Below are 25,965 nucleotides of genomic sequence, written 5' to 3'. Positions count from 1 at the left end.
TGTTTTTTTGCATAAATATCTGTTTATTGATCTTATTTTTGTGTATTAGATCAACATTTTACAGTACAAGTGTTTTGACCCTTTGGCCTTTCATCTTTGTTGTTCATACGATTCGTTATTGATAATAGGTGTTTTAGTTACTCTTGTTTTACATACTAATGTTTAATCATAATATTTATTTTAATTATTAATAAAATATCTACCTACTTATAACTATCCCTAACCTAATACGTACAAATTTTGAATTATTTGTATTTCAGAGATTGAGCACCTCTCTTCAAATTTCGTGCAGTATTGTTCGAATTTTTGTTCTAGTATATCCAGTGAGGCCATCTCATGTACTTCACTAGTCCTTGTCCAAGGAGGCGATTTTTAGCAACGCCCAAGCCTGCTTGGATTGTTATAGACTTCTGCTTGTTCCATGAATACTGCAAATAATGAAATTGCCTGAAATATTCAACCGTGATCCTGAAATAATACACAAAGTATTCCATTTTCTACGTCATGGAATCGAGTAAAAACTATCGTAAACCCGTTCATCGACCCTTTTGTTACACAATAAAACTGATGTTAAAACTTACCGTTGAATTCTCTCGGAAAGCTTTCATGCTCCGAATCGGAACAAGGCAGAGCACCTTCGTATCGACAGGTTCTACCGATCATATTGTAGTTTTTAATTGCTATCACTGCTCGATCGAGATGTTTTCCTTGATGTGAGCGAGCAAAGGTATTCCAGGTAACGCTTGGTACTAGAACAACCGCATGAATCCGCAACGTGTTAACTGATTTATTAGGAGTATTGCTGTTGTTGTTGTTGTTGGGTTTTTGTTTTACCTCAAACAACCTTTTATATATAAATCCATGCTGGTTACTGCGATTACTCCAGTCGTCAGTTTTCATTCTGTCGGTGTACAAGTTCTACTTCCGCGTTGCAATCGGTTTCACGCGTTAAAACGGTTCGTAAAATAACGGGTGGCATCGCGGGTGTGTGTCAAAAGTGTTAACGCATTTCCAAGGAGATTAACCAACATCCAAAATGAAGGTCAGGATGCTCACGCTCGGTGGAACGATGACGGTGCTAATGATGTTAAGCCTCTGCGGTGCCGTGAAATTCCGTACGTATTTCAATTGCGACCAAAATGAGTTGGATCAAGTATTAATCTTGTAAATCAGTGGTGCTTTTCATGAACTAATTTTTTTTTTGGTAATAACTGAAGACCGAAAAGTGTCAATAATTTGAGAGTTGTATTATGTGCGCATCAGGGGTGTGAAAATAGGTACTCTCAAAATGTGCTATGTTCAAGGACCGCCAGACAACGATCGTACTTTAGTTCGTGCTTGAATCGTTTTTCGTGCCGCAAAAAACGCAACGTTTTGAAAATCAGCATTAAAAACCTTATAACTTTGATAATTTGCATACAAAACCGTCTAATTTTATTTTTTAATTTTATTCAACAATAGCGAATAAAAACAAGAGCGAATAGTTATCAGATACTTTATTTCCCTTTTCAAATGTATTTTTTAGTTCAATATAAGCTAAAAAAAATACGCGAAGTATCAAACATGTTTTTGTGCATAAAAATTCAGTTATTATTTTTTTTTGAGGATGGAATATTTTTTACGATGATTTTGATTTAGTATACTCTTTCGTTTTAATTGTGCCATATTTCTGTTCTTTTAAATCATTTTTTGTTGCGTGCTCAGAACATGAATGAATAATGAAAACAAAAAGATAAAAATTCCCCGGCTCAATACATGAAGGCGCTGGTCTCATAAGCCATTTGTCGTATATTCGAATCTCGACCTGGAAGCTTCAATAGGGTCGCAGCAATGACTCTGTGCTCAGAATCGGCTGCGAAGTCTGTTGCAACTGAAAGACCAAATTCCACAAAAGGAATTTAATGCCAGGACTTTTCATCATGATGAAAAGAACAGAAAAATATAAATCCATAATTGCATTTATATTCGTTACTTGTCTTTGTTTTTTTTGACATTTGGTATTGTGACAAATCGAAATTCGATGCGTTAACGGTTCAAAATTCTGTATTAATTTTTTAATATGGAAAATAATGTAAATTTTAATGGGAAAATACATGGGATCAAAAATACAGTACGGATACGAGCGTTATTGATGATCTATACATTCCTGAAAAATTGTCAAAATGTTCATCGTATCCAGAAAGTCTTGGCGCCTAAATTGCTTCATTATTTTAGTTTCAAATATCCAGTGGTTTAAACAACCATTTGGGGCTGCCTCTTGTGAAATATACCCTTCTCGAGTAGACTTTCTCTACACTCTAAAAAATTTTGAATTTTACAGGTGACTTAATTCCTCATACGATGTAATTCATAAAGACCTAATTTGTCAAATGACGGAAATTTTTTTTTGTAATGACTTAATGTTGGAATAGCTTGAATTTTACTGGTTTCGACTGTAACTTGCATTCTGCTAGCAGGTGCGACTGTATGAATTTAAATGTACCTTTTACCAACCAAGCAGATGCATGCTTCTGTAGTTCAGTCGATTAACAGACGTACTTGCGATCCAATGATTCTCGGTTCAAGTCGCGGCGGTTGCTATCAGTATTTTTTTTTATTTCAACGAATTTCATGCATGGTGCTTTAGACACAATATTAAATGTTCTTCGACGTAAATTTGCGTGAACTGCGAAGCTCCATTTATGTGCATCTAATAAGATGTAAAATCACAGGGTTTTTTTTAGTGTGTGGCATTGATCTATGTCATAAGATTACATACTTTAGGTTCATGTTCAAAGCATTACTCATCAACATGGCCAAACTTACGAGTCAAATGTGATGACACTCGCACGTGTCATATGACGGTACACTTTATTTTAATGCTCTAAACTCTTAAGGTAAAAATTGACAGCATTTGATTTCTTAGTGCGACTAAAAACATGAATTTCATTTAGAGAATCACTTCAGAAAAAAGTGTAGATTTTTAGCAGTGTATCTTTCTATTCAATTTCATTCTGAACCAAGTTCCTACCTTGAAGCTATAGGGTCAATACAATCACATATAAAAACCATTACCAATCAATTGTAATCAATGCAAGATACTGCCAATTACCTCTGTTTGCCATTGACCATAAATCAGCAACGTTCAATTGCGCTAATGTCTATATTATTAGAAAATTCTTTGTAGTTTCAAACAATTAATTTTAATTGCAAAAGATGGTAATAATTAGCAGAGTATAATCATTAAAAACCGGTTAAATGAAAAAATATTACCCATACTGAATTAGAACATTACAAGGTGGCAAACTTGGCACGTGTTTGTCTCTTTCCTCAGCATCACATTACACAGTACGAAAAAATCATAGAATGTTTCATTATGTTGGATGTACACAAAAGGATTTCCGATCATGTTGATATTAGTTGGAAATGAATGTAGAACTGGGAGGTTATGTTTTTTCATCGGTACAGAATAAGCTTTGTATCGAATCAGATGTCGTCACTCTGAATTGACAGGCATAGATTACAGCATAATTTTAGTATATGAGATGAATGGAGGCTAGGACAGGACCTGACAACTGGCTACTTTTTCCAGAAAAATATTTATCTTCTTATTCCGGTTACTCCCTGTTATAAATAATACATCCCCTGCGACCACTGTTCCCATTCCTTTTCTTTATCCTGAAAAGCTTCCCACTTATAACAAGCGGTTACATCATTTGAAAACACTTAGACAAACGATATCTCATCCAACAATTTAGCTCTGAGTTCATTATAATCAGATACCGTTTAGTTGAAACAATTTAATAAAATTTTTCTTACACACTTATTCAATTTTTGCAGCCTTAATAACTAAAGTATCCAACAACAACAAAAAACAAACTTATTAACAATAGTATCCTGCTTATTTATTACCTATCCAAAGCATCCAACGATAAAACTAAAGTCACAGACTAACAGACATGACAGTATGAGAAAATTCTTATAAAAATAATTTTTCGTGATGCACTAGTTCCACCTATAACAGATCGGCTGAAAAGTTCGTATCGTTTCTATGAGAGGGCGCCACTAGAATTAAATCCATACCATTTTCAGTTAGTACCAACCTTCAAAAGATACGTGTATAAATTTGACAGCTGTCTGATTATTAGTTTGTAAGATATTGCATTTTGAGTGTAGCTACTTTTGTTATTGTGAAAAAAATGGAAAAAAAGGAATTTCGTATGTTGATGAAACACTACTTTTTGATGAAAAAAAGTGCCGCCGATACCAAAAAATGGCTTGATGAGTGTTATCCAGACTCTGCACCGGGCGAAGCAACAATTCGTAAGTGGATTGCAAAATTTCGTACTGGTCATTTGATCACCGAAGACGATGAACGCAGTGGACGTCCAAAAGAGGCTGTTACCGATGAAAACGTGAAAAAAATCCACAAAATGATTTTCAATGACCGTAAAGTGAAGTTGATCGAGTTGGCTGACACCATAAAGATATCAAAGGAAAGTGTTGGACATATTATTCACGAATATTTGGATATGAGAAAGCTTTGTGCAAAATGGGTGCCGCGTGAGCTCACAATCGATCAAAAACAACAACGAATTGATGATTTCGAGCACTGTTTGGAGCTGTTATATCGAAATAAAACCGATTTTTTTCGTCGATATATAACAATGGACGAAACATGGCTTCACTCCGGAGTCCAATCGATAATCAGCTGAGTGGACTGCACGCGATGAACCGAACCCAAAGCGTGGAAAGACTCAACAATCGGCCGGTAAGGTTATGGCGTCTGTGTTTCGGGATTCGCATGGTATAATTTTCATCGACTACCTTGAAAAGGGAAAAACCATCAACAGTGACTATTATATAGCGTTATAAGAGCGTTTGAAGGACGAAATTTCAAAAAAACGGCCTCATTTGAAGAAGAAAAAATTGTTTGTTTCATCAAGACAATGCACCGTGTCACAAGTCGATGAAAACCATGCTAAAATTGAACGAATTGGGCTTCGAATTGCTCCCTCATCCACCGTATTCTCCAGATTTGGCCCCCAGTGACTTTTTCCTGTTCTCAGACCTCAAGAGAATGCTCGCTGGTAAAAAAAATTAGAAGCAATGAAGAGGTAATCCCTGAAACTGAGGCCTATTTTGAGGCAAAGGACAAATCGTACTACAAAAATGGTATCGAAAAGTTGGAAGATCGCTATAATCGCTGTATCGCCTCTGATGGCAATTATGTTGAATAATAAAAACGAATTTTGGCAAAAAATGTGTGTTTCTATTAAACGATACGAACTTTTCAGCCGAACTGTTACAGGATGTTTTTATAGGGTAACGTGGGTAACATCATGACATATCCCAAGTAACAATTCGAATGCCTTATGGTTTTGATTATAATTTATAGGAGTTTTGTAATTGATTTTTCAATCACTACCTGTTTTATGGCAACTATAAAAAGTGTCTCTTTTAACCAGTAATATCATAGTTTTCAAAGCTTCTATAAAACCATTTACCTGCACTAAAAATAAAATAAAAATAAAACAATTTGCACTAGAATAAAACCATGCAAACACTCTTAATATTGCTTTCAAACATTTTCTTTAAAACATTATTGCCAGTTAAATTGTTTCATAAATCTAGTTTTGTGTGTGTGCGTGTTCATTCTATGACAATTCCACTCAGAGTAAATTTGAGGGTTCTAAAGTACATTTATGACACATTAGTTGTAGGCTATTTGATTTATTGCTTCTTAGGTTAAGTTTAATTTGCATTAAAAGGAATTTCATGGCCGCCGTTATGATGTTCTATACCGTAGCATTTATTGACATCAAATAAACTTCGAAATGCAAAAACGAGGAAATATGTTGGACTTTCATGATTCATTTTCAGATCGTATGCACAAGTTTTATCGCCACAGAATAGTTTTCTACAAAAATGACGATGAATCACAAAAAATAATTTTCATAAATCATGGAGACTTTCGCAAAAACCGCAGTTATTTTAAGGCGATTAGTTATAATTCTTATTTTTATCCTTACATTCACGATAAAAATAAAAGCGCATAAAGTTTTTACGTTCGGAAAAGGTCTCAAACTCGTAATTAAAATATAATATATTCTTACTGATTGCATTCAAAGTAGACATGACACACATAGTCAAGAAAAATATCATCAAAACGACAGTTTATTCATAGCGGAATTCATTTCACCCAAAGAAATGTACACACTTAAATTTTTTAGCTGAGTCTCGGCAAAAAAATGCCGAGATTCGCACAGCCGAGTAATCAGCAATCATCTCGGCAAAAATAAAATTACTGAGCGTCTCGGCACCCTCAAATTTGACAAACGTCAAATATTGCCGAAATCGTCAGCATAAGATTTACTGTTTGCTCAGTGAAACGTTCACTGAATATTCGGCAATCCAATAAAACGAAAAAATGAAAAAATAATTACAGAATCATCAGTAATTAAAAATCTAGTCAATTAATTTTGTTTGTAATTTCTCAACATTATAAACACGCCATTGAGGATCAAAAATTCATTTTATTAACACTAAAAGGAGGCTTATGAATTTGTTGCCAGTAGTGCTTAAAGCCTCTACCTGAAAACATGTAGCATAAAAAACAGCGGCGTTTCCAGATGCGACAACCTTGAGTCGAGCTGGAAATATGAAAATAAAAATATATATTGATTTTTGGCTTACAAAAATGTTCAATATTTAATGATGCATATACGGTATTGTTCAAAAAATAAACTTACTTTGATCTATTGAATTATTCCATGCATTGGGTTATTTTTTCGCATATCCCCCAAAGTTTTGTCTCGAGGACGCCTTGAGCCCCGTGTTGGGTGTTTTTCCCTTATAATCGCGAGTGCTCTGATAAAGTCGCTTTTTAGAAAAGCGAAACATGTCACTATATTTATTCAATATTTTTATTTGCATGTGATCCATTTTTTCACTCGAGAATTTCATCAGAAAATAATCGCACAATGCGAAGCGAAAATGTAACGCGGCAATAAATGACAGCTGTCGTGCTGAATCTCGGCAACAGCTAGCGCATATTCCGAAATCTCGGCAAACGTCTCTGCTGATGTCGGCATATCTGTTGTTTACTGATAAATTCAGCAAGCATTTATGCCAAATTTCGGCAAAGTGAAGCATTTTACCGAAATATCAGTGAATGCATTTAACGAAGTTCAGAAACATGCGTATTGATTACTGAGCAGTCAGCAAATTTACGTGTTGCTGATCAATTTCGGCATTTTATTATGCCGAGCTCAAGAAATGGTTTTAAGTGTGTAATGTTGATCGTAAAGCTGGTTTCAAAATTTTCTTGAATTTTGAGTTTTAAAGCAGGTTTATGCTGATTCTTCATTTTGATTTATAAACCTTATGAAGAATGGTCCACTTTGCAGGAACATGCTCTTATAGAGGTTTTCAGTAGGTTTTCGTGGAGTTTAAAGTTTTATTGCAAGATTTATTATGTAGCATTGAAGACAGCTACAAGTATTTAATAATATTAAAAATGTTACTTGGGATGCGAGTACTGTCCCAACTAAAGGAAAATTCAAAATGACCGTTGAAATTATTAAAGAATCTAATTTGAGTGTCCTGTCTGTTAGTCTGTGCTAAAGTGTCCAACGAAGTTTGAGGAAAACACTAACAAAGAGAAGTATCTAATGATCTGGTGCTATTCACAACTACAACCAACATAACCCATATCCTCGTCCATATCTTCGTGATTTCAAGCATTCTCTTTGTACTCATATACAATCCAACAGTGTCAGGAATTAAAAATAACTTGATTTTTGATCCACACACTTAAAACCATTTCTTGAGCTCGGCATAATAAAATGCCGAAATTGATCAGCAACACGTAAATTTGCTGACTGCTCAGTAATCAATACGCATGTTTCTGAACTTCGTTAAATGCATTCACTGATATTTCGGTAAAATGCTTCACTTTGCCGAAATTTGGCATAAATGCTTGCTGAATTTATCAGTAAACAACAGATATGCCGACATCAGCAGAGACGTTTGCCGAGATTTCGGAATATGCGCTAGCTGTTGCCGAGATTCAGCACGACAGCTGTCATTTATTGCCGCGTTACATTTTCGCTTCGCATTGTGCGATTATTTTCTGATGAAATTCTCGAGTGAAAAAATGGATCACATGCAAATAAAAATATTGAATAAATATAGTGACATGTTTCGCTTTTCTAAAAAGCGACTTTATCAGAGCACTCGCGATTATAAGGGAAAAACACCCAACACGGGGCTCAAGGCGTCCTCGAGACAAAACTTTGGGGGATATGCGAAAAAATAACCCAATGCATGGAATAATTCAATAGATCAAAGTAAGTTTATTTTTTGAACAATACCGTATATGCATCATTAAATATTGAACATTTTTGTAAGCCAAAAATCAATATATATTTTTATTTTCATATTTCCAGCTCGACTCAAGGTTGTCGCATCTGGAAACGCCGCTGTTTTTTATGCTACATGTTTTCAGGTAGAGGCTTTAAGCACTACTGGCAACAAATTCATAAGCCTCCTTTTAGTGTTAATAAAATGAATTTTTGATCCTCAATGGCGTGTTTATAATGTTGAGAAATTACAAACAAAATTAATTGACTAGATTTTTAATTACTGATGATTCTGTAATTATTTTTTCATTTTTTCGTTTTATTGGATTGCCGAATATTCAGTGAACGTTTCACTGAGCAAACAGTAAATCTTATGCTGACGATTTCGGCAATATTTGACGTTTGTCAAATTTGAGGGTGCCGAGACGCTCAGTAATTTTATTTTTGCCGAGATGATTGCTGATTACTCGGCTGTGCGAATCTCGGCATTTTTTTGCCGAGACTCAGCTAAAAAATTTAAGTGTGCATGCTTTTGAAGGCGAGATATTCAATGAACAAGTTGAAGTTACCGTTTTCAGCTATGCAATTCTTCCTTCAGAAAAAAGACTTTCCCGACCGCTAAAGTCAATGAATCATTCTGAAATTTTCGTAGGATAATCTAAACTAATTTTCTAAGAAATTGTCAGTTGAGTTTTTTTATATTCGTCACCGTTTCTGAGAAAATCAGATTTGAAGCGTGAAAATAGCCCTCTAAAGCGCCCTAAAACAGACTGGCCTCAGCTCTTAAGTTTACTTGCAAAAAACTTCTACGCCCTTGCAAGCGGCCTTACGTGTAGGCATGTGTTCGATTTTTTACTTATCAATTCCTCCTCATGTTTTGCGACAAAATTGTTGGAGTTTTTTGCACCACGGTTAGAGTTCGACTGACGGAGCTGTCAAATTTTGTCTGCTGATTCATGGGTTACTATGATTGATGCTGCATATATACACTCTTAGAAAAAATGAAATTTACGCTTGACGTAAATTCAAGCATACCGTAATTTCTTCAGTGATGACACAATATTACATCTACTAACATGTAAAAATAATGATGCAGGCTTCAGCTAAATTAACTATGAATTTAATGATATGACTTATCTTTACATATTTTGAATTGTGAATGTAAGTGAATCGCGACGCTCCTTTAATGTGCATCTATTAAGATGTAAATTTTTCTAAGTGATAGTTTCGCCAATGTAAGTTTAAGGTAAACCCATGAAAAATCGATAATTTTTGTCAATTTTATTCAAATGCAAACGTTATTCCAGTTTCCAGGTGTTTACTTTTCATTAACAAAGGACTCAACTAAGAGTGGAAATTATATGCATATCGATAATTTTCACAATCCTTGGTAGTGCATCAAACAGTCTATCTCCCGAACTGGACTTTTGCATCGCCGATGACTAACGGGACAGTCCAAAGATGCAACTCTGCTATAAAACGAGAAAGTATTCACTTACAAATGATTTTTCCACCTTTTTGCTATTGTTAAAATTTCAATTTTTTGTTATTGTTAAATTGTTAATATAATGATCTTTTAACTATTTGTTGGCTATGAGTATGGATTCTTCAATCAAGGTTTGATGCTTGATAAACATCTTTGTTAAGGACTATTCACACATTTCAGTTCCGTGACGGTTCAGTGAAAGTGCCTTCAGTGCGCCGTCAGTGTTATTTTTTTATCGGAACCCTTCCGTTCCGTTTCCGTGCTGTTTCCGTTCCTGCACAGCCAATGGAATTACATGCCGACTTCAGTGAAAATAAAAAATATCGGTGACGACGAAAGCTGCACTGAAACGGCACGGTGCCGGATAGGTGTAAATGCGCGCATAGAAAACGAATGAAATAATATCAGTATCCGTGCACGGTGTCGTGCCGGCACTGAACCGGACCGGATATGTGTGAATAGTCCTTTAAGCTACAATACGTGTTGCTAGTGCTAACTCACATGCTAATGACTTAATTTTCCCACTATTGGATAGGATTTGATTCACTTGAATCACACCAAACAAAACAGGTGAAATAAAAAAGCTTACGCCATCTCCCACAGGAACTAGTTGCTGAAAAAAAGCACTGTTTGATTTTCTACGCCTTTTATTGCTATAATTAGCTTTACTTGTCAAGTAAACAATCCAGTTAAAAAAAATCACAATATTACTATTCACGTTCGTTCCCCCTAGTACTGTTTTTTTTCCACGGCTTCCCATAATCACTTACTTCGTTGTGGTGCGGGAACGAGTGCCTTAGATCGTAAACGCGTTAACAATACTGTTGCATTCGTTAATTAATGCATTATTTATTATGCTGTTCGGTATAACTAGCAACTAGATTGTTTGTTGCTAGATATGATCGGAGCGCTGTTGGAATCCAGACAAGAAAGCTTAGCTTCCTTCAAATCAAAGCAGAGCAATTCCATCGAATTATTTGCGTTGTTCTACTAACATCCGTTTTTTAAGGTTTTGTTCAATGGTGTCTTTGCATGTTTCTATAATTCCACCTGATTTGGAACTCACTTTATGTCGTTTTCGTTTTTAAATTGCACTACACCGGTGTGGCGAAAGCTGCACCTAAACCGTTCGTTTTTACCAATTGCACTACACCAGTGCTACACTTTTTCTGCACCGATACCACTGGTGTAGCACTCATCAAAAGTTTGGTGTAGCTCTGTGCAATGGAATCGTTAATTGTAGTCAATGGTTACCGTTTATGTTTTCGTCATTTTTGTTCGTTTATTCACTACCTGGGTGTAGCACTGCACCGGTGTAGTGCAAATTAAAAACGAAAACGCCATTAGTGTTACTTTAAAAACATCCTATAAACCATTTGTGAAAACTTTGCAGTAACCACTGGGAAATTTATTGAAACCAAGTAGGCGTTTGGTTTTCGACTGCTGGATTGAGAGCAGGGTTGTTCCAAGTGAAAAATTCTACCAGCGATTTCGGCAAATAGCATATTTTGTACAATAAAAAAAAACAATTTTCTCTGTCGTCTTGGGATAAACAATAAAAAAAAACCTGTTTTAATCCACCTAGTGGTGTAATGATGCCTTTCTCATATCAATCATACTATCATATATAATACTGTGGTATTCTTCAAAATAATTCTCTGCGATTCTTGAAAGAATAACCAAAATCGGTTTGTTTGACCGCCTACTGATAAAAACTATCAATTGGAAAAGATTTGAGGTCGATTTAGAAATTTTTTCAAGGATTTTCCCCATTTTCAGTGATGGTATACAATTTTTAACACACTTTACCCTATATTTTCGGATTCGAAAGTCGGTTCCGCATGAAATTCAGGGATTGCGCATGGGACCACAGGACCTTTCATTTGAATCTGAGTTTTTTTTTTGAAAATCGGTCGCGCCATCTATGAGAAAAGTTAGAACACATATTTTCTTTTTTGCACATTTAACCCCATAACTCCCGAACCGGAAGTCGGATCCAAACAATATTCAGGAATTTTTTATGGGACCTCCAGATCTTTCATTTGAACCTAAGTTTGTTGAAATCGGTTCAGCCATCTCTGGGAAAAGTTAGTGCACTTATTTTCACATTTTTTTGCACATTTTACCCCATAATTCCGGAACCGGAAGTCGGATCCAAATAATATTCAGGAATTTTGTATGGGACCACAAGACCTTTCATTTGAATCTAAGTTTGCGAAAATCGGTCGCGCCATCTATGAGAAAAATTTGGACACATATTTTCTTTTTTTTTGCACATTTTACCCCATAACTCCCGAACCAGAAGTCGGATCCAAATAATATTCAGGAATTTTGTATGGGACCTTAAGATCTTTCATTTGAATCTAAGTTTGTGAAAATCGGTTCAACCATCTCTGAGAAAAGTTAGTGCACTTATTTTCACAATTTTTTGCACATTTTACCTCATAATTCCGGAACCGGAAGTCGGATCGAAGCAATATTCAGGAATTTTGTATGGGACCACTAGACCTTTCATTTGAATCTGAGTTTGCGAAAATCGGTTCAGCCATCTCTGAGAAAAGTTAGTGCAAAAAAACGTTACATACACACATACGCACATACACACACACACATACACACACAGACATTTTGCGTACTCGACGAACTGAGTTCAAAAGTCGGTTTTCACAGTGATTACATAACCTTTCTATATGAGTAAGGCTAAAAGGCGAAAAAAAATTTTTTTTCTTCGATTCTTAAAAGAATAACCGAAATCGGTTTGTTTGACCGTCTACTGATAAAATCCATCAAATTGGAAAAGATTTGAGGTCGATTTAGAATTTTTTTAAGGTTTTTCCCCATTTTCAGTGATGGTGTACAATTTTTAACACACTTTACCCTATATTTCCGGATCCGGAAGTCGGATCCGCATGAAATTCAGGAATAACGCATCGGACCACAGGACCTTTCATTTGAACCTAAGTTTGTGAAAATCGGTCGCGCCATCTATGAGAAAAGTTAGTGCACTTATTTTCACATTTTTTTGCACATTTTACCCCATAGCTCTCGAACCGGAAGTCGGATCCAAATAATATTCAGGAATTTTGTATGGGACCTCAAGAAGATTCATTTGAATCTAAGTTTGTGAAAATCGATTCAGCCATCTATGAGAAAAGTTAGTGCACTTATTTTCACAATTTTTTGCACATTTTACCCCATAATTCCGAAACCGGAAGTCGGATCCAAATAATATTCAGGAATTTTGTATGGGACCACCAGACCTTTCATTTGAATTTAAGTTTGTGAAAATCGGTTCAGCCATCTCCGAGAAAAGTTAGTGCAAAAAAACGTTACATACAAACATACGCACACACACACACACATACATTTTGCGTACTCGACGAACTGAGTCGAATGGTATATGAGACTCGGCCCTCCGGGCCTCGGTTCAAAAGTCGGTTTTCATAGTGATTGCATAACCTTTCGATATGAGAAAGGCAAAAACAATAATGATATTTGCAGCAATGTACTTATTACTTTTCAATGAATCCCCTCGTGACGACAATCTTGAAGCCTTGTAATCCCAGTTTCTGTTTTAAGCCACTAATGATTACTATTTTTCTTCACAGCATCCGGATATAGGCTCTGCAAACAAGATGATCAGAAGTGCCTGTTTGATCAAATAGCTACCACCCTCTCCAAGCATTCCCAAGGCATCCCAGAGGTGAACCTTGCCGCTCTGGACCCTCTGAAGATTGAAAAGATGGATATCGTGCAAGGAGATGGTCCGATCAACATCGAACTTAACTTCAAGAACGTAGATTTGACCGGACTGTCAGAAAGTGAGGTTAAAAAGGTTACGTACGTACCATGTGTAGGCGTTTTTGACGATTACGAATAACCAGTAATTCCGATGTATTTCAGTGGATTTACTGCCAACCCTACTAAGATGGAACTGAGTTTGCTAATTCCGGTAGCTTCCTTAGTCGGAGGTTACAAAATCAACGGAAAGGTACTCATTTTGCCTATCCAAGGTCAAGGACACAGTAATATGACTATGGGTAAATATAGCTTTCTATGGAAATTTCGCTGGATAATGTTCGATATTTCTCGATCTACAGTGAACTGCGATGTCCATTTGAAGTGGACCGGCAAACTGGTGGACCACGCCAACGGAAAGAAACACTATCAAATGGACAAATTGAAGGCTGGCGTAGACACGACCCGTTTCTATATGAACTTCTCCAGTCTGTTCAACGGAGACAAAGCATTGGGTGACAACATGAACCAATTCCTGAACGATAATTGGCAGGATATTCTCAAGGAACTGAAACCGGCGATCGTGAAAGCGTTCGCACAAATCTTCCAGAAGGTGATATCGAACGTTTTCGACAAAGTGCCGTACGATGAGCTGTTTCAGTAAATGAGATGAGGTACAATTTTTGCGTTTTGTGATAAAGAGAGCAGAGTGAAATATAGTGTTTAATCAATTGATTGATTTTGACTTGCTATTGTATTTTATTGAATTGAAGTCTTCCCTTGTGCTCGTGCAAATTTTTGTTAACATGACAAGTATTATTATTTGAATGATGAAATGTAAATAATATTAGCGTTAATATATAAAACAAATTGGCTATACTGCACGCGTAGAAAAAGTTACTCGGAGTTTGAATACTAGTTACTCATTTTCAAATGATATATGAAAACGTCACAAATTGAGTAGTTACCATCAATAATATTGAGTAACTCCTACTCTAAATTTGAGTTTAACGTAAGAACTCGTTTTTATGTTACTATTCGCAAGATCAGTCTAAAAGTTGTAATAAACGTTTGTAGCAACAGGTTCTATTTTTTGTTAGTGGGGTCGCGTATTTCAAGGGTGACTCGCTTAACACATACGGTGTTGTGTCTTCAAATCCGGAATGATAAGCTGTGCTCTTGTTTGTGCAATCGACGCAGATATTGTGTCTAGGAGAGCCCCGTATTGTGCTCCAGAATGGAAACGAATTTGCCCAAATGTTATGTAAGAGGAATAAGTGTCTGATTAGTGCCTGAGCATTACTAACATGTATGTTATTGTGCGATTGACACACTACTCCAAGCGACTGCCATTTGATATGATATCTCGAAGTTAGGAATCAATTGTAAACGGAATAATAAATAAACACAGTAGTGTTATTCTAAGTATTAAGTGTCCATTACTTAATAGAGATGGGCAATTCGCTCCTGAGCTGTTCCAATGAATCGAATCATAAAAGTGAGCTGACAGCTCACAGCTCTTTTTAAAAGAATCGCAGCTCATCAGCTCACTCATTTGCTACCCAGTTCGCCGCATTGTGAAGCGAGGAATAAGATGCGAGCTGAACGGATCTTCGAGAAGAAATGTTTGCACCAAGTTTCGTTATTTCTTCCATGCCTGCATCTATTCTTCTTCAACGGATTAAATGAGACATTATCAGTAAGAACTCTTACTTCTCATGGCACAAGAAAAACGGGTCACAAAATTAACCATCAGTTCAATCTAAATGAGCTGATACATCGAATCGGTTCATTTTGGTGAGCTGATCGGTTCGGAGCTGCTCACCAATGTGAGCTGTTTCGCACATCTCTATTACTTAATATTTCAATACAATACACTCAGAAAATGAGCAATTTACACTTGTCATATTAACAAAAACTTCGTCGTATTTTGTGTTGTAGTGAGCCAACATTTGGAGATTTTATAAATATTTATTTAGAGTACCTACAATAACCGCAAGAAACAACCTCCTAACTGGAAGCAGTAAAAGCATCTATAACTTATTGGCATCTTGTAGTATGTTGACTGTTGAGGCTGATTCGCAAGCTGTATTAAATATTTAAGAATACGAAAACAATTATTGCATCGTTGAATTTAGTTTATTTTGAGTTTAAACTTCCTATAGGCATTTTCACTAATCTTGCTGCAAACACTGATGATGAGAATAACCCTGTGGTAACGAAAACAGTACAACACCAAAAACGTCAAATGTGATCCCAGACTTGAAGCAAAGACATCATATTAACAAGATATCCAGCTCTCACATTTCCCGAACAAATCATTGGCAACATCCTTTTTTGCGAGCATGTCGCCCTCAGGTGAGTCCGCATCGAATCTCATACATAGAAGTAGAGGAGAGAAATGTCAAATTCGTGCGCGCCAAAATAGCAGGGCTGTGCACCCATACAATTGACATGACAAGTTGAATGAGACGCCGTGCGATGGCGTTGCTGAACTGAAGATCGAGATCGCTCCAAGCTGACAGGGTCTGCTTGAAGGCAAGCCCGTAACGCGTGCTGTCTTGTCTCGTCTTACACGCAGAAAAATTGAGCTTGTTTGAAAGAACAAAGCAGGTAGTAGATTTTTAATTTGATTTATTGTAATTTCTATCTAGAATATGATTGTTTCAAACCAATTTCCTCCTTCAACATCAACAACAAACAAATTTTGGTCTACCTAAACGAAAAAAATTGCTGTTCCAGCTGATTTCATTGTTGTAATAAACTACCAATTTTTTGCTTATCAACAGAAGTTGAGTTGATTTTCAATTCTAATATATCGTTATGTTAATAAAAAATTTGATTCCTTTTATCTATTATCTAATTTGTATAATGATACAGCACAGTTTATTGTTTAAATGAACCGTGTCACTTATATTTCTTATAAACCAGAGAAACTTTTACAACTGTGAATAAACAAAATAGTTTCTACGTGTTTCAAAAAGTTAAATTTCATCTGCTCATTTCTTTTTCGTGGGACATTTCAGCAAACCAAGCGTAAGTATTGATAATCAATAATATTAGAAGCTTCATAATATTACATAACGCGTTTTCTTTACCAAACAAATTGGTATAGGATATCTCTATTTTGACCGATCTGCAAGGACATCGAGTCATGATTGTGCAAATAATAATAATTTCATACATGTAAGTAATTAGAATTACCGAAATAAAATAAATCGACAAAAAATGTGTCAAAAATATCCCTCCAAATTATTTTGAAAGAAATCATTTTACACTTAATAACGAAAAAAAAAGATTTTAAGAAACAAAAATCGTAAGTATAAATAATAATCATTTTAGGTTTATATCTTATCATTTCTTTCAACTGCCAAGCTTATAAATTGAAAGCACTATGTAGATTACATTCATCTAAAAATAGTTTATTGAAAACGGATTTTGCATGTTAAATTTACTATGGAATTGTTTGTTAAGAAACTGACAGGAATGCGTAAGTCGAATATTTGTTATTTTCAACAAAATATTTTTTGAAATAAACTAATTCACTGAGACAAATCATACCTTATGATAAATAAAGAACCGGAATTTTCATTTTAAAATTCCAGCGCTTGTCGAATCGGTAAATTTTTATTCTCTCAATGTTGGCAACACTTTTATACACATTCTGTCAAATTTTGACGCATATCGTACGATTAGTTTTTGTTTGGCGTCTATACAAAGAAGTTGAAAACTTTTCGTGTGGCGATTTTTATAATGGATGAAAATTTAGAACAACGGCTCGGCTGGATTTTTACAGATTTTGAAATTAATCACAGATTTTCACAGATTTTTGAAATCGAGTTTAGCATCAAAAAGTACAGAGCGGTTGAGTAAAAAGGTACTGAGCGGTTTGGTAGTGAGAAACGTGCACAGATTTTCACAGACAGGTTTTTGGATTGATCACAGATTTTTGGAAAAACGACCTGGCATCCCTGATTGTCAGTTAACAGGCCCTGTCCTACGTGCTAGCTATAGTTATCAGGAGTGTTCAAAATTGTTCTATTATTTTCATGAAGGTTCTAAATTGAATGATTTGTTGGATGTTGGACCGCAATGGATCACAAAATAATCGTTGCAATTCAACATTCAATAAATCGTTCCACACGATTCTTTTCTGGAAACCAAATTGAACAATTTTGAACTGCTTTTCGTGGACTTTTCAACGGGAAATAAAACCTATTAGGTTTTTTACCGTCACTGCTAACCTCAATCGGATGAACACATTTTGACAGTTCAGCAGTATTGTTTGTAAACAGAAATTTCTTTTGCTTGTTTATTGACAAATTGGATCAGACCATTTACGGTCCGTATTGCCTAAATAAAGTTTTAAAACATTTGTTCACGATTGAATACGGTTCGTTTTTGATATTTATTAAATAAAAGTGACTATTTGCAAAGTGTAAAGATGATTGTTTTAGATATGCTCTTCGATTTTTGTTTAAGCTTGTTGGTAAACAGTACCGCTGAACTGTCAAGGATGAATACTTGTTCATTTGTGTCGTCACGATAAAAAACCTAATTAACACGTGAATATAATTTGATTTTTAAAAAAGTGTTCAATACCCAACTGAAAACCCAATATAGATACAATTCTGTATAAAATGTTCAAAACGACGAATGTAACGATGAGAGACTCTTATCGATTATTGCGAAATGTTCCTGCAGAATAAAAGATGATAGCTTTAATTATTATTATCAATAGACAGTTGGAGAGATTGCTAATAGTGCCAGAATAATCGAAAGATAAAGTAAACAAAGAGAATAACTCATTGTTACATTCGTTGTTTCGAACATTTTATACAGAATTTTTAAGGTCTGCATAAAAAGTCCGAAAAGTTGAAAATAATTTATTATTTCTATGAAGACAGCGGCGTAGAGTAACAATAGCTCCATAACTCTAAAATAAAATTTTTGGCGACAAAAGCTTTTCACAACAATGATATGTGCGCCAAATCAGCCCGCCGTCGCTGCTGCGGTGTTCGGTTGAACAGCCGCCGATTTTGACAGTCGGTGGTTCGCACGCACCGTTCATCGCATGGCAGCCCGTCATCTGTCAAAGCAGCGGCCAACTTTAGGTGGTCATCTGAACCAAAAGTTTTATTCTTTCTGCTCCACGAAAGCTATGAAGTGCAATGAAAGTCGGCTCTTGATGCGTATTTTCTTGGTGATTTTTCTTGTTTTTCAATTATTTACCACGTCGATATTGGATTCCTCACTGGAGGAAACCGTCATTGAAGGTAAGCTGGTCCGGAGGATACCGTTTTGTTTACCTGCACTTCTACAAATGCAGGCAAAAGTTGGCTTCGCTTCGATGGCTGATTTGTGTCGTGGTTGGCTCGAACAAATACCCTTTCACATTTTACGGTCTACCCGAGTAATCTAATTATGCCACCGAAGGAATACAATTTTACACTACAGGTAATGATATGATCAATTTATTTCTGCATCGTAGATTTCTTCATTTGCCGCTCCTGTGGACACGATATTAGCCTGTCTAACTTTCTGTTAGACAAATATAGCCCATTGGCCATCGGATCAACGAATCAAACATTGTTGGCTGGTAAGCAAATATCCGTACAAGAAGTGCAGAATACTCTTGGTATACGGTTCAAGATTATAATAGTTCAGCAAGCATACTGCGCTAAAGTTGATTCCGTAAGTACTCTTCTACCACTCTATGTGATGTAGAACATTACAAATGTTTTATGTTGGAATGTTATTTTCAGTGGAGTACCCTACATTCTTGGTTTCCCGGATACGCGTGGAAATTGTGCGTTTGTCCTAAATGCCGAACACATTTGGGATGGATGTTTGAACCAACAGAGACTGCAACTTCCGAGCGGTACTTTCCGACAGAGAACGGCTTCTACGCTCTAATTTACAGCAACGTCATATCAGAAAGATGTAAGTTTTGTTCCGATATTTAATGTGAAAAAATTAATCGTTCGTCGTTTTCAGACGTAAACTCACTGCTTATGCGAGAAAAAATTCTTCGAGATAATTAACTGCCGATTAAGTAATTAGATATCAAGTAACGAAATGGTTGACCCGAAGCGACACATTAATGTTCTCTCGGAGGAGGATCAAATATTCTTGAATGAATGCGAGGAAGAATTCAAGGATCGGTTCACAGAAAATGACACCGAGTTCCAAGCATACTGTGCCCAAGCAGCGCCACCACCACCCGTGCTGGAACCGTGGAATCCACGAAACTTCCACGGTGGTGGTCAGGGGGGCTTCCGTGGCGGTCGCGGACGATATGACGAGCCTGGTCAATATAACAGTCCCGGGCGATTCCATCATCAAAATCGAAACCGAGACTACCGTGATCGGCCCTATCACTATTCCCATCGCGGTGAAAATCGGTACGGAAACAACCGCGGGCGCTACAACGACAGGAATCATCGTAGATAGATTACTCCTTTTTCCTTAGGTTAATGTTTCTCACGTAAAACAATAATACTCTCATACAGAGTAAACCGAGTGCTCGAGTGATATTTCCTTGCATCTGCAAAAAATGGATTTCGTTTTCATGAATTAGTAGATCAATCATTTGTTCTTAACCTTTGTGAGCAGTAAAGATACACTCTTTAGGTCGATTTCAGAAGATTGTAAATAAAGACTGTACATAAATAAAACGTTGGTTTGAAATGGAACTATCACCAAAAATGTGGTTTTGTTGTTTGATTTCATTTATGATGTTCACCCCAATAGGATTACCATTTGTTCAGTTCTCCATATTATCAGCTGCTGGTTATTGCAAGGTAATCACGAAACATATTTATGAGGAAAACAGAAAACTCAGTTTACGAAATATACCAGCCGCTATCCATCGATAGAACTGAAACCTGCAATCACTTGTATAAAAACTCCTAACGAAACTTTTTAGCCGGGTAGTCTGATTTCATACAAGATCTAACGGTTTCACCCACCAGTACGGGTTAGTAAAGAAAATTTTGTTAACGCCTGTGCCGATAAACGCAGCGCTGTTTACAAAACAAAAAAAAACACAGGGTCAAACTTTATTTAGTTTTATCCCACAACACAAATAAAAACCACATTTTCTGCATTACTGGTATGACAGTTCACTGGTCACTTTTACCAGCCTACTATGATAGGGAGAAAACAGCTAAATGGCTGTGTGATCCAAACCGATGAAAGCCACTCGAGGAATCAAATTCAAGTAGCATCAGCAGCAACGCAGCAGCAACATTTATCGATTGTTTGGAACAAATTGTGAAAGGGGTGTGTGTGCGCGCGCCCCCGGAACAATGGAAGCAAACGCGTAAGTTTCACAAGTTTACGTAACAAATTATATAACATAACATCAAGAATGTGTGTGTAGACTGAAGCAGTATCCGTATGAAAGCCCATCGACTACCTTTTTTGGAACAACCAAAGTCCATCCAATTTTTTGACGTGAATACATCTTAGGGTGAAGCCAGAGTGGGAGCGACAGGCGACGCGAAGCGATGCGATGCGTAGCGCGAAAATTTTCCAATGCGACATAATAGCCATAGTAAAAGCAATTAGAAGCGATGCTAAAAAGCGCCAGAGGTAAACAAAAATTGACGTTTTCATTCGTTGTTAAAGTTTCAAAAGAATGGATTCCGACGAAGAGTTTTTTATGTCCGAGGGTGTACGCAACTATTTCTTCGAAAATCATAAAGAATTCGAAATTCATCCCATTATTCGAAACAGAAGAAGGTTGGGCGAATATCTGTATAAAGAATTGTTCAAAGATTCTCGAAAATTTCATGACTATACTAACCAATAGTTCCTAATATTTCCGTAATTTCTTTGAAACACTTCTTCACAGGAACCTGGTTCCGGTAAATACGATATTGTTGATCATAGAGCGCATTTCGTTTAAAAATAGCACCGATTAGCGCTTCAGCATTAATCGAATTATCTTGTTTCGTTATAACAAAAATCAATTCAATCTCTGTTCGCACGTAAATCGCGTGAAAAACTTTGCACGTGGTGCTTGGTCGCTAGTCGCGCTGAAAATCGCTCGTCGCTACGCAACATATCAAGTTTACTGTGGCATGCATGTTTTTTTTTAAGTGGACGAAATTCGGTGGTGTTTCGCCGTCCGGTCCTTTAATATTCGCATCGAATCGCTTCGCGTCGCTTGTCGCTCCCACTCTGGCTTTACCCTTACTTTACTTTTAGGCACCATAAAAATTACTCTGACAAGAATGGGCAGGAGTTAATCGTGAATATATATTGTTTTATATAACGCAGTAACATATTTTTTCCTTAATTCCATCGAAAATACTTTCAGCAATTTATGATAAGATTTTCACTAGTATGAGATAACAACAAATAACTTAAAATTAAAGTATTTTTTCAATGTTTGGTATGAACGAACTTTAAGGTGAAATTCAGTACCAAACTATGTGTGCTGAATTTTATACTTGTTGTGGTCGACTGATTACCTATACATATTTGTAATTGTTTAAAAATAGATGTTCAACTGGACGAGTAAAATCCCTTCTTGTGCTTTAGACGGAACTGGACGTCGTGGAGAGGACCTTCCACCAATAGCAGTAAAAACAGACCTTCTGCGTTGTATAAAGCCTTTAACATTCGCTTTTGAGCAGTAGTTTTCTCGATCATCAGAAGCAACAATAAATTATCGGTAATCGTATTCAGCTTCTGAATACTAGATCTAGATTCTGGAACTACATTTTGGGATTGGATTCTGAATTCTAAAGTTGAATTCAGAACCTGGACTTTGGTTCACCTGAATTTTGAACTTAATTCTAAGTTCAGAATTTAGTCTCAGAACTCAATTTCATAACTTAAAACTGACACTCTGGAATTGAATCCTATTTCTGGATTCCGGAACTAAATTTTCGGTACTAATCTCTTGACTAGATTTTTTAAACTGAATTCAACTTCGTAATTTATGTTCGGAATTTGACTCCTCTGATGTAAGATTTAATTTCTGAATTGGACGGCTGAAAGCAAAAACGGATAAGTGCAACTTAGTTTGGAAAACCCGTTTAAGTATTTTTGAAAACATCTTTTCTGCAAGAACCGGACAAAATAACTTTTAATGCAAAAACCGGACAAAAACTTAACCGGTTCTTCCAAAACAAATGTATTTATCCGGTTTTTGCATTCAAAATTTTAACAAACTGCCACTGTGGGAACGCAGCTTAGATCAAGTTGCCCTTAACCAAAGACATCATATTAACAAGATATTCAGCTCTCATATTTCCCGAACAAATCATTGGCAACATCCTTTTTTGCGAGCATGGAGCCCTCAGACGAGTCCGCATCGAATCTCGTACATAGAAGCAGGGGAGAGAAATGTCACCCAAGTAGCAAATGTAACTTATTGAACTTTCAAGATGTTTTACAATTGATTTAGAAATGTTGTTTATGTTAGATATGTTTAGAAATATATATTAAAATTGGTTGTGCTACTTATCACTGTTAAGTTTCACAATACTACCGAAAAAATCACTGTAGAACAACTTCAAGTACATCAAAACAATTATGCAGTAGAAGCTCTACAAAAAATTTCACATTTTCATGTAAAACGGGAGTAACTATAACAATAGTGCAACTTATCAAAAACTTAAAAAACGGCTGTAATATTTGTTTCGGACACAATATACGTCGAAATTGCTATAAATCTCTTGTGGAAGAAAAATTAGGAAATGATTGATGCTCTCCGCAAGGCAAAAAATGCTAAACCGAATTGATAACCTTGCTGTAAAAAATATATTTCTGCAGAGTCCGCATTGTTTTTGCTGCCTCATGACTTTTAGATCAGTGTGTGCAGTTTTCTTCAGTTTTAGAACAACTTTGATATAAAATTCAAAACTTGCGAAAAAGTTGTGCAAGATTTATCTGTTTGACTTGAACGCAAAACTTGCAGACATGAGATTATTATCATAAAAGTTGCAGGAATACAGCGTTATATACGCAATGAAAACAAAAATAAATCAGATAATTTGTATTCGGTTTTCATCTCGCGAAAAAAAAAAAAAGCAAACCTGACATCACTTTTTAAGGATATTGAACGAAAAGTTAATTTCATCATAGTTACTCCCACAGTTATATATTACCGCTTGTGCAACTTGTTTTTGCAACTCCAGCACACGGACTCACCAAAATAATACCTACAGTGGGTATCACAAAAGTCGGAACCGCTAAGATGAATGACTATATTGCATTGTTGTTTAATTCAACTAGAAGATTGAAACTGAAAAAAAATAAAACGTAGAGCATTTCTTTCCGAAATATTAGCATGTTAATGTTTACTGTTATTTAGATAATATATGTCATTACGTTGGGTGAACCATTTTCTATTCAACTCACTGTTATCATCGAGGCCATATTGGAAAATACTCAAGCAAAATTCATTTCGAGATTTTTCAGATTTAATTACACATTAGTTTGATTGGAATCGACTGAAAATCTGAAGAATGTTTGAATACATGTAGTTTAAACACCATTCCAATGATTCTCATTAAAAATAATAGACTGTTATTTTCACAGTAATTGGTGCACAATCAGTAAAACACGTTAATTCAAAGGCGCTTGAAAATTTCGGCCGTACTAATACATATTTCTACAAAAAATTCAGTTCGTTGTCGACTTTTCAATTACAAAAACACAAAAGATCAATTCTTCAATATGTAGGATTATCATTTTTCATATGCAGATTATTTTACGAGATCCAAGTTTGTGTTAAGAGCCGTTATATTGAAAATCAAATGTGAAACTTATTCATTCGAAATTAAGTTTGCATGTTTTTGTAAACGTCATTCCATTTTTTGTTTACATTACGTAGTAGTTCTCACGAGTTTCACAATTGTTTTTTCGTTGATTTTATTACTGCCTTTGTGATGGGATCGAGGAATGAGTTTTTTTATCAGTTGCACAATCGTTGTGAATAAATGTTCATAATAACGGATGGACTCAAAAATATGTTGCACAACACAGAAAAATTGCGCTTTTTCCATAACATAACAGTTACTAGAATAGTGATATAAACTAACTTGATAAATTGCACAATCAATTTGTGCGCGCCAAAATAGCAGCACTGCGCACCCATACAATTGACATGATATGTTGAATGCAAAAACCGGATAAATACATTTGTTTTGGATTACATTCTTACCAGAATGTAGAAGGTTTGTTTTTTCAATGGGGAATACTCTATTTCGTCTCTACTCAGTATTGTTCGGCAAATCATCATGAATAGGTTAATTCCAGAGTAACACTACCATATCGTGGAAATTTAGTTTTTAAATCAGTCTTCAATTAAAACTGTTTAAAGCGCAAAATGCACACATTTTTTTATAATGGCCAATAAACTATTCATCAACATTCACTTTGAAGAGTAATTTCGAATGACTCGGCACTCGCTGAGAGTAAATCATAATAATAAACGGTAGAGAAAAGTTTTCTCTTTCGTCTGGTGTTAAATTTAATAGTATATTTTTCATAGCTCGCCTGCTATATCTTTCAAAAGAGATAGTTGAAAGGTGGCTTATTGGCCGTTATAAAAAAATGCGTGAATTCTCCTCTGTGATGAGGCGAAGTTTTGGTTCAATGGATACATCAACAAGATAAATTTTCGTGTTTGGAGCAAAGATAATCCACACGCCGTTCGAGAATTACCGATAACAGCAGATGCATTGATTTTATTGCAATACTACTATAGAAATTGAAAATAAAGTACTCACTAAACTCTTCAAAATAATTGATTTTTCTTCCAAGAAGACCAAAAAAACACATAGGCTGGGCCTTCTGTCCTTACAGTTTTATTGCGTTTTCGCTTGAGTTAATATCAATCCCAGTTCTGAGGCTGTCAAACGGCTATTCGAGAAAATTTATTCGGATTCGACCTGGAATTGTAGCGGCCTTAGTTTCAGTTATCTTCAAGCAATTCTTGTTAGAATTACTTATAAACTTATCACAGTGTATTGAGTAATGTCTTAGTTGAACCGTTGACTTATATCGAAGTGTGTAGCCTAGATGCAGAGAAAAATAAAACATTCCGTTTTCCGATTACCACAGTAACGCACGCGTTTTCTTTCTCCGTTTTCAGGTTATGGGCCCAGCCCTAACCTCACAAAAAGTTCGCATTAAGTCGAATAAAAATCACGATTTGTAATGGACGAGGACAAGAGGATTTATCTTTTTGACGGATCCAACTATGCCAACTGGTGTTTTCGGATGGAAATACACCTTGAAGAGTTGGGACTAGTAGAGTGCGTGCATGGTGAAGCAGAAAATGTTCCGGAGTTGCAGATTCTAGCCGAGGATGATGCTGATACCCAGCGGAACAAGGAGAAGCTTCTATCTTTGCGTCTCAAAAAGGATGTCAAATGT

General features: G+C 35.9%; 3 protein-coding genes across 3 annotated transcripts; all 3 read left to right on the top strand.

Moving 5' to 3' along the window:
- The first annotated feature begins 894 nt into the window (after window positions 1-894).
- LOC131429463 (protein takeout-like) lies at window positions 895-14,311 on the top strand. Its single transcript, XM_058593603.1, has 4 exons — window positions 895-1,115; window positions 13,437-13,668; window positions 13,732-13,868; window positions 13,929-14,311. The coding sequence occupies exons 1-4, from the start codon at window positions 1,037-1,039 to the stop codon at window positions 14,228-14,230; spliced, it is 750 nt and encodes a 249-aa protein (XP_058449586.1). The 5' UTR covers window positions 895-1,036; the 3' UTR covers window positions 14,231-14,311.
- Window positions 14,312-18,657: 4,346 nt separating this feature from the next.
- On the top strand, window positions 18,658-19,753 carry LOC131431825 (protein cereblon-like). The gene is made up of 4 exons (XM_058597725.1): window positions 18,658-18,842; window positions 19,058-19,260; window positions 19,332-19,509; window positions 19,564-19,753. The coding sequence occupies exons 1-4, from the start codon at window positions 18,728-18,730 to the stop codon at window positions 19,608-19,610; spliced, it is 543 nt and encodes a 180-aa protein (XP_058453708.1). The 5' UTR covers window positions 18,658-18,727; the 3' UTR covers window positions 19,611-19,753.
- On the top strand, window positions 19,645-20,019 carry LOC131427203 (RNA guanine-N7 methyltransferase activating subunit). Its single transcript, XM_058590189.1, has one exon. The coding sequence runs from the start codon at window positions 19,645-19,647 to the stop codon at window positions 20,017-20,019; it is 375 nt and encodes a 124-aa protein (XP_058446172.1).
- The last annotated feature ends 5,946 nt before the right edge of the window (window positions 20,020-25,965 follow it).

The sequence above is a fragment of the Malaya genurostris genome, chromosome 2 (assembly GCF_030247185.1).
Source record: "Malaya genurostris strain Urasoe2022 chromosome 2, Malgen_1.1, whole genome shotgun sequence".
Lineage (NCBI taxonomy): Eukaryota > Metazoa > Arthropoda > Insecta > Diptera > Culicidae > Malaya > Malaya genurostris.
Note: the sequence above shows the minus strand (reverse complement) of the source record. Positions and strands in the feature narration are given on the sequence as shown.

Excerpts from the sequence above, each read along its gene's own strand:
- LOC131427203 (XM_058590189.1), top strand. The coding sequence starts at position 19,645 with ATGGTTGACCCGAAGCGACACATTAATGTTCTCTCGGAGGAGGATCAA.
- LOC131429463 (XM_058593603.1), top strand. The coding sequence starts at position 1,037 with ATGAAGGTCAGGATGCTCACGCTCGGTGGAACGATGACGGTGCTAATG. Across the intron at positions 1,116-13,436 it reads CTGCGGTGCCGTGAAATTCC|CATCCGGATATAGGCTCTGC; the intron begins GTACGTATTTCA and ends TTTTCTTCACAG. Across the intron at positions 13,669-13,731 it reads AGTGAGGTTAAAAAGGTTAC|TGGATTTACTGCCAACCCTA; the intron begins GTACGTACCATG and ends GATGTATTTCAG.
- LOC131431825 (XM_058597725.1), top strand. The coding sequence starts at position 18,728 with ATGAAGTGCAATGAAAGTCGGCTCTTGATGCGTATTTTCTTGGTGATT. Across the intron at positions 19,261-19,331 it reads ACTGCGCTAAAGTTGATTCC|TGGAGTACCCTACATTCTTG; the intron begins GTAAGTACTCTT and ends TGTTATTTTCAG. Across the intron at positions 19,510-19,563 it reads CAACGTCATATCAGAAAGAT|ACGTAAACTCACTGCTTATG; the intron begins GTAAGTTTTGTT and ends CGTCGTTTTCAG.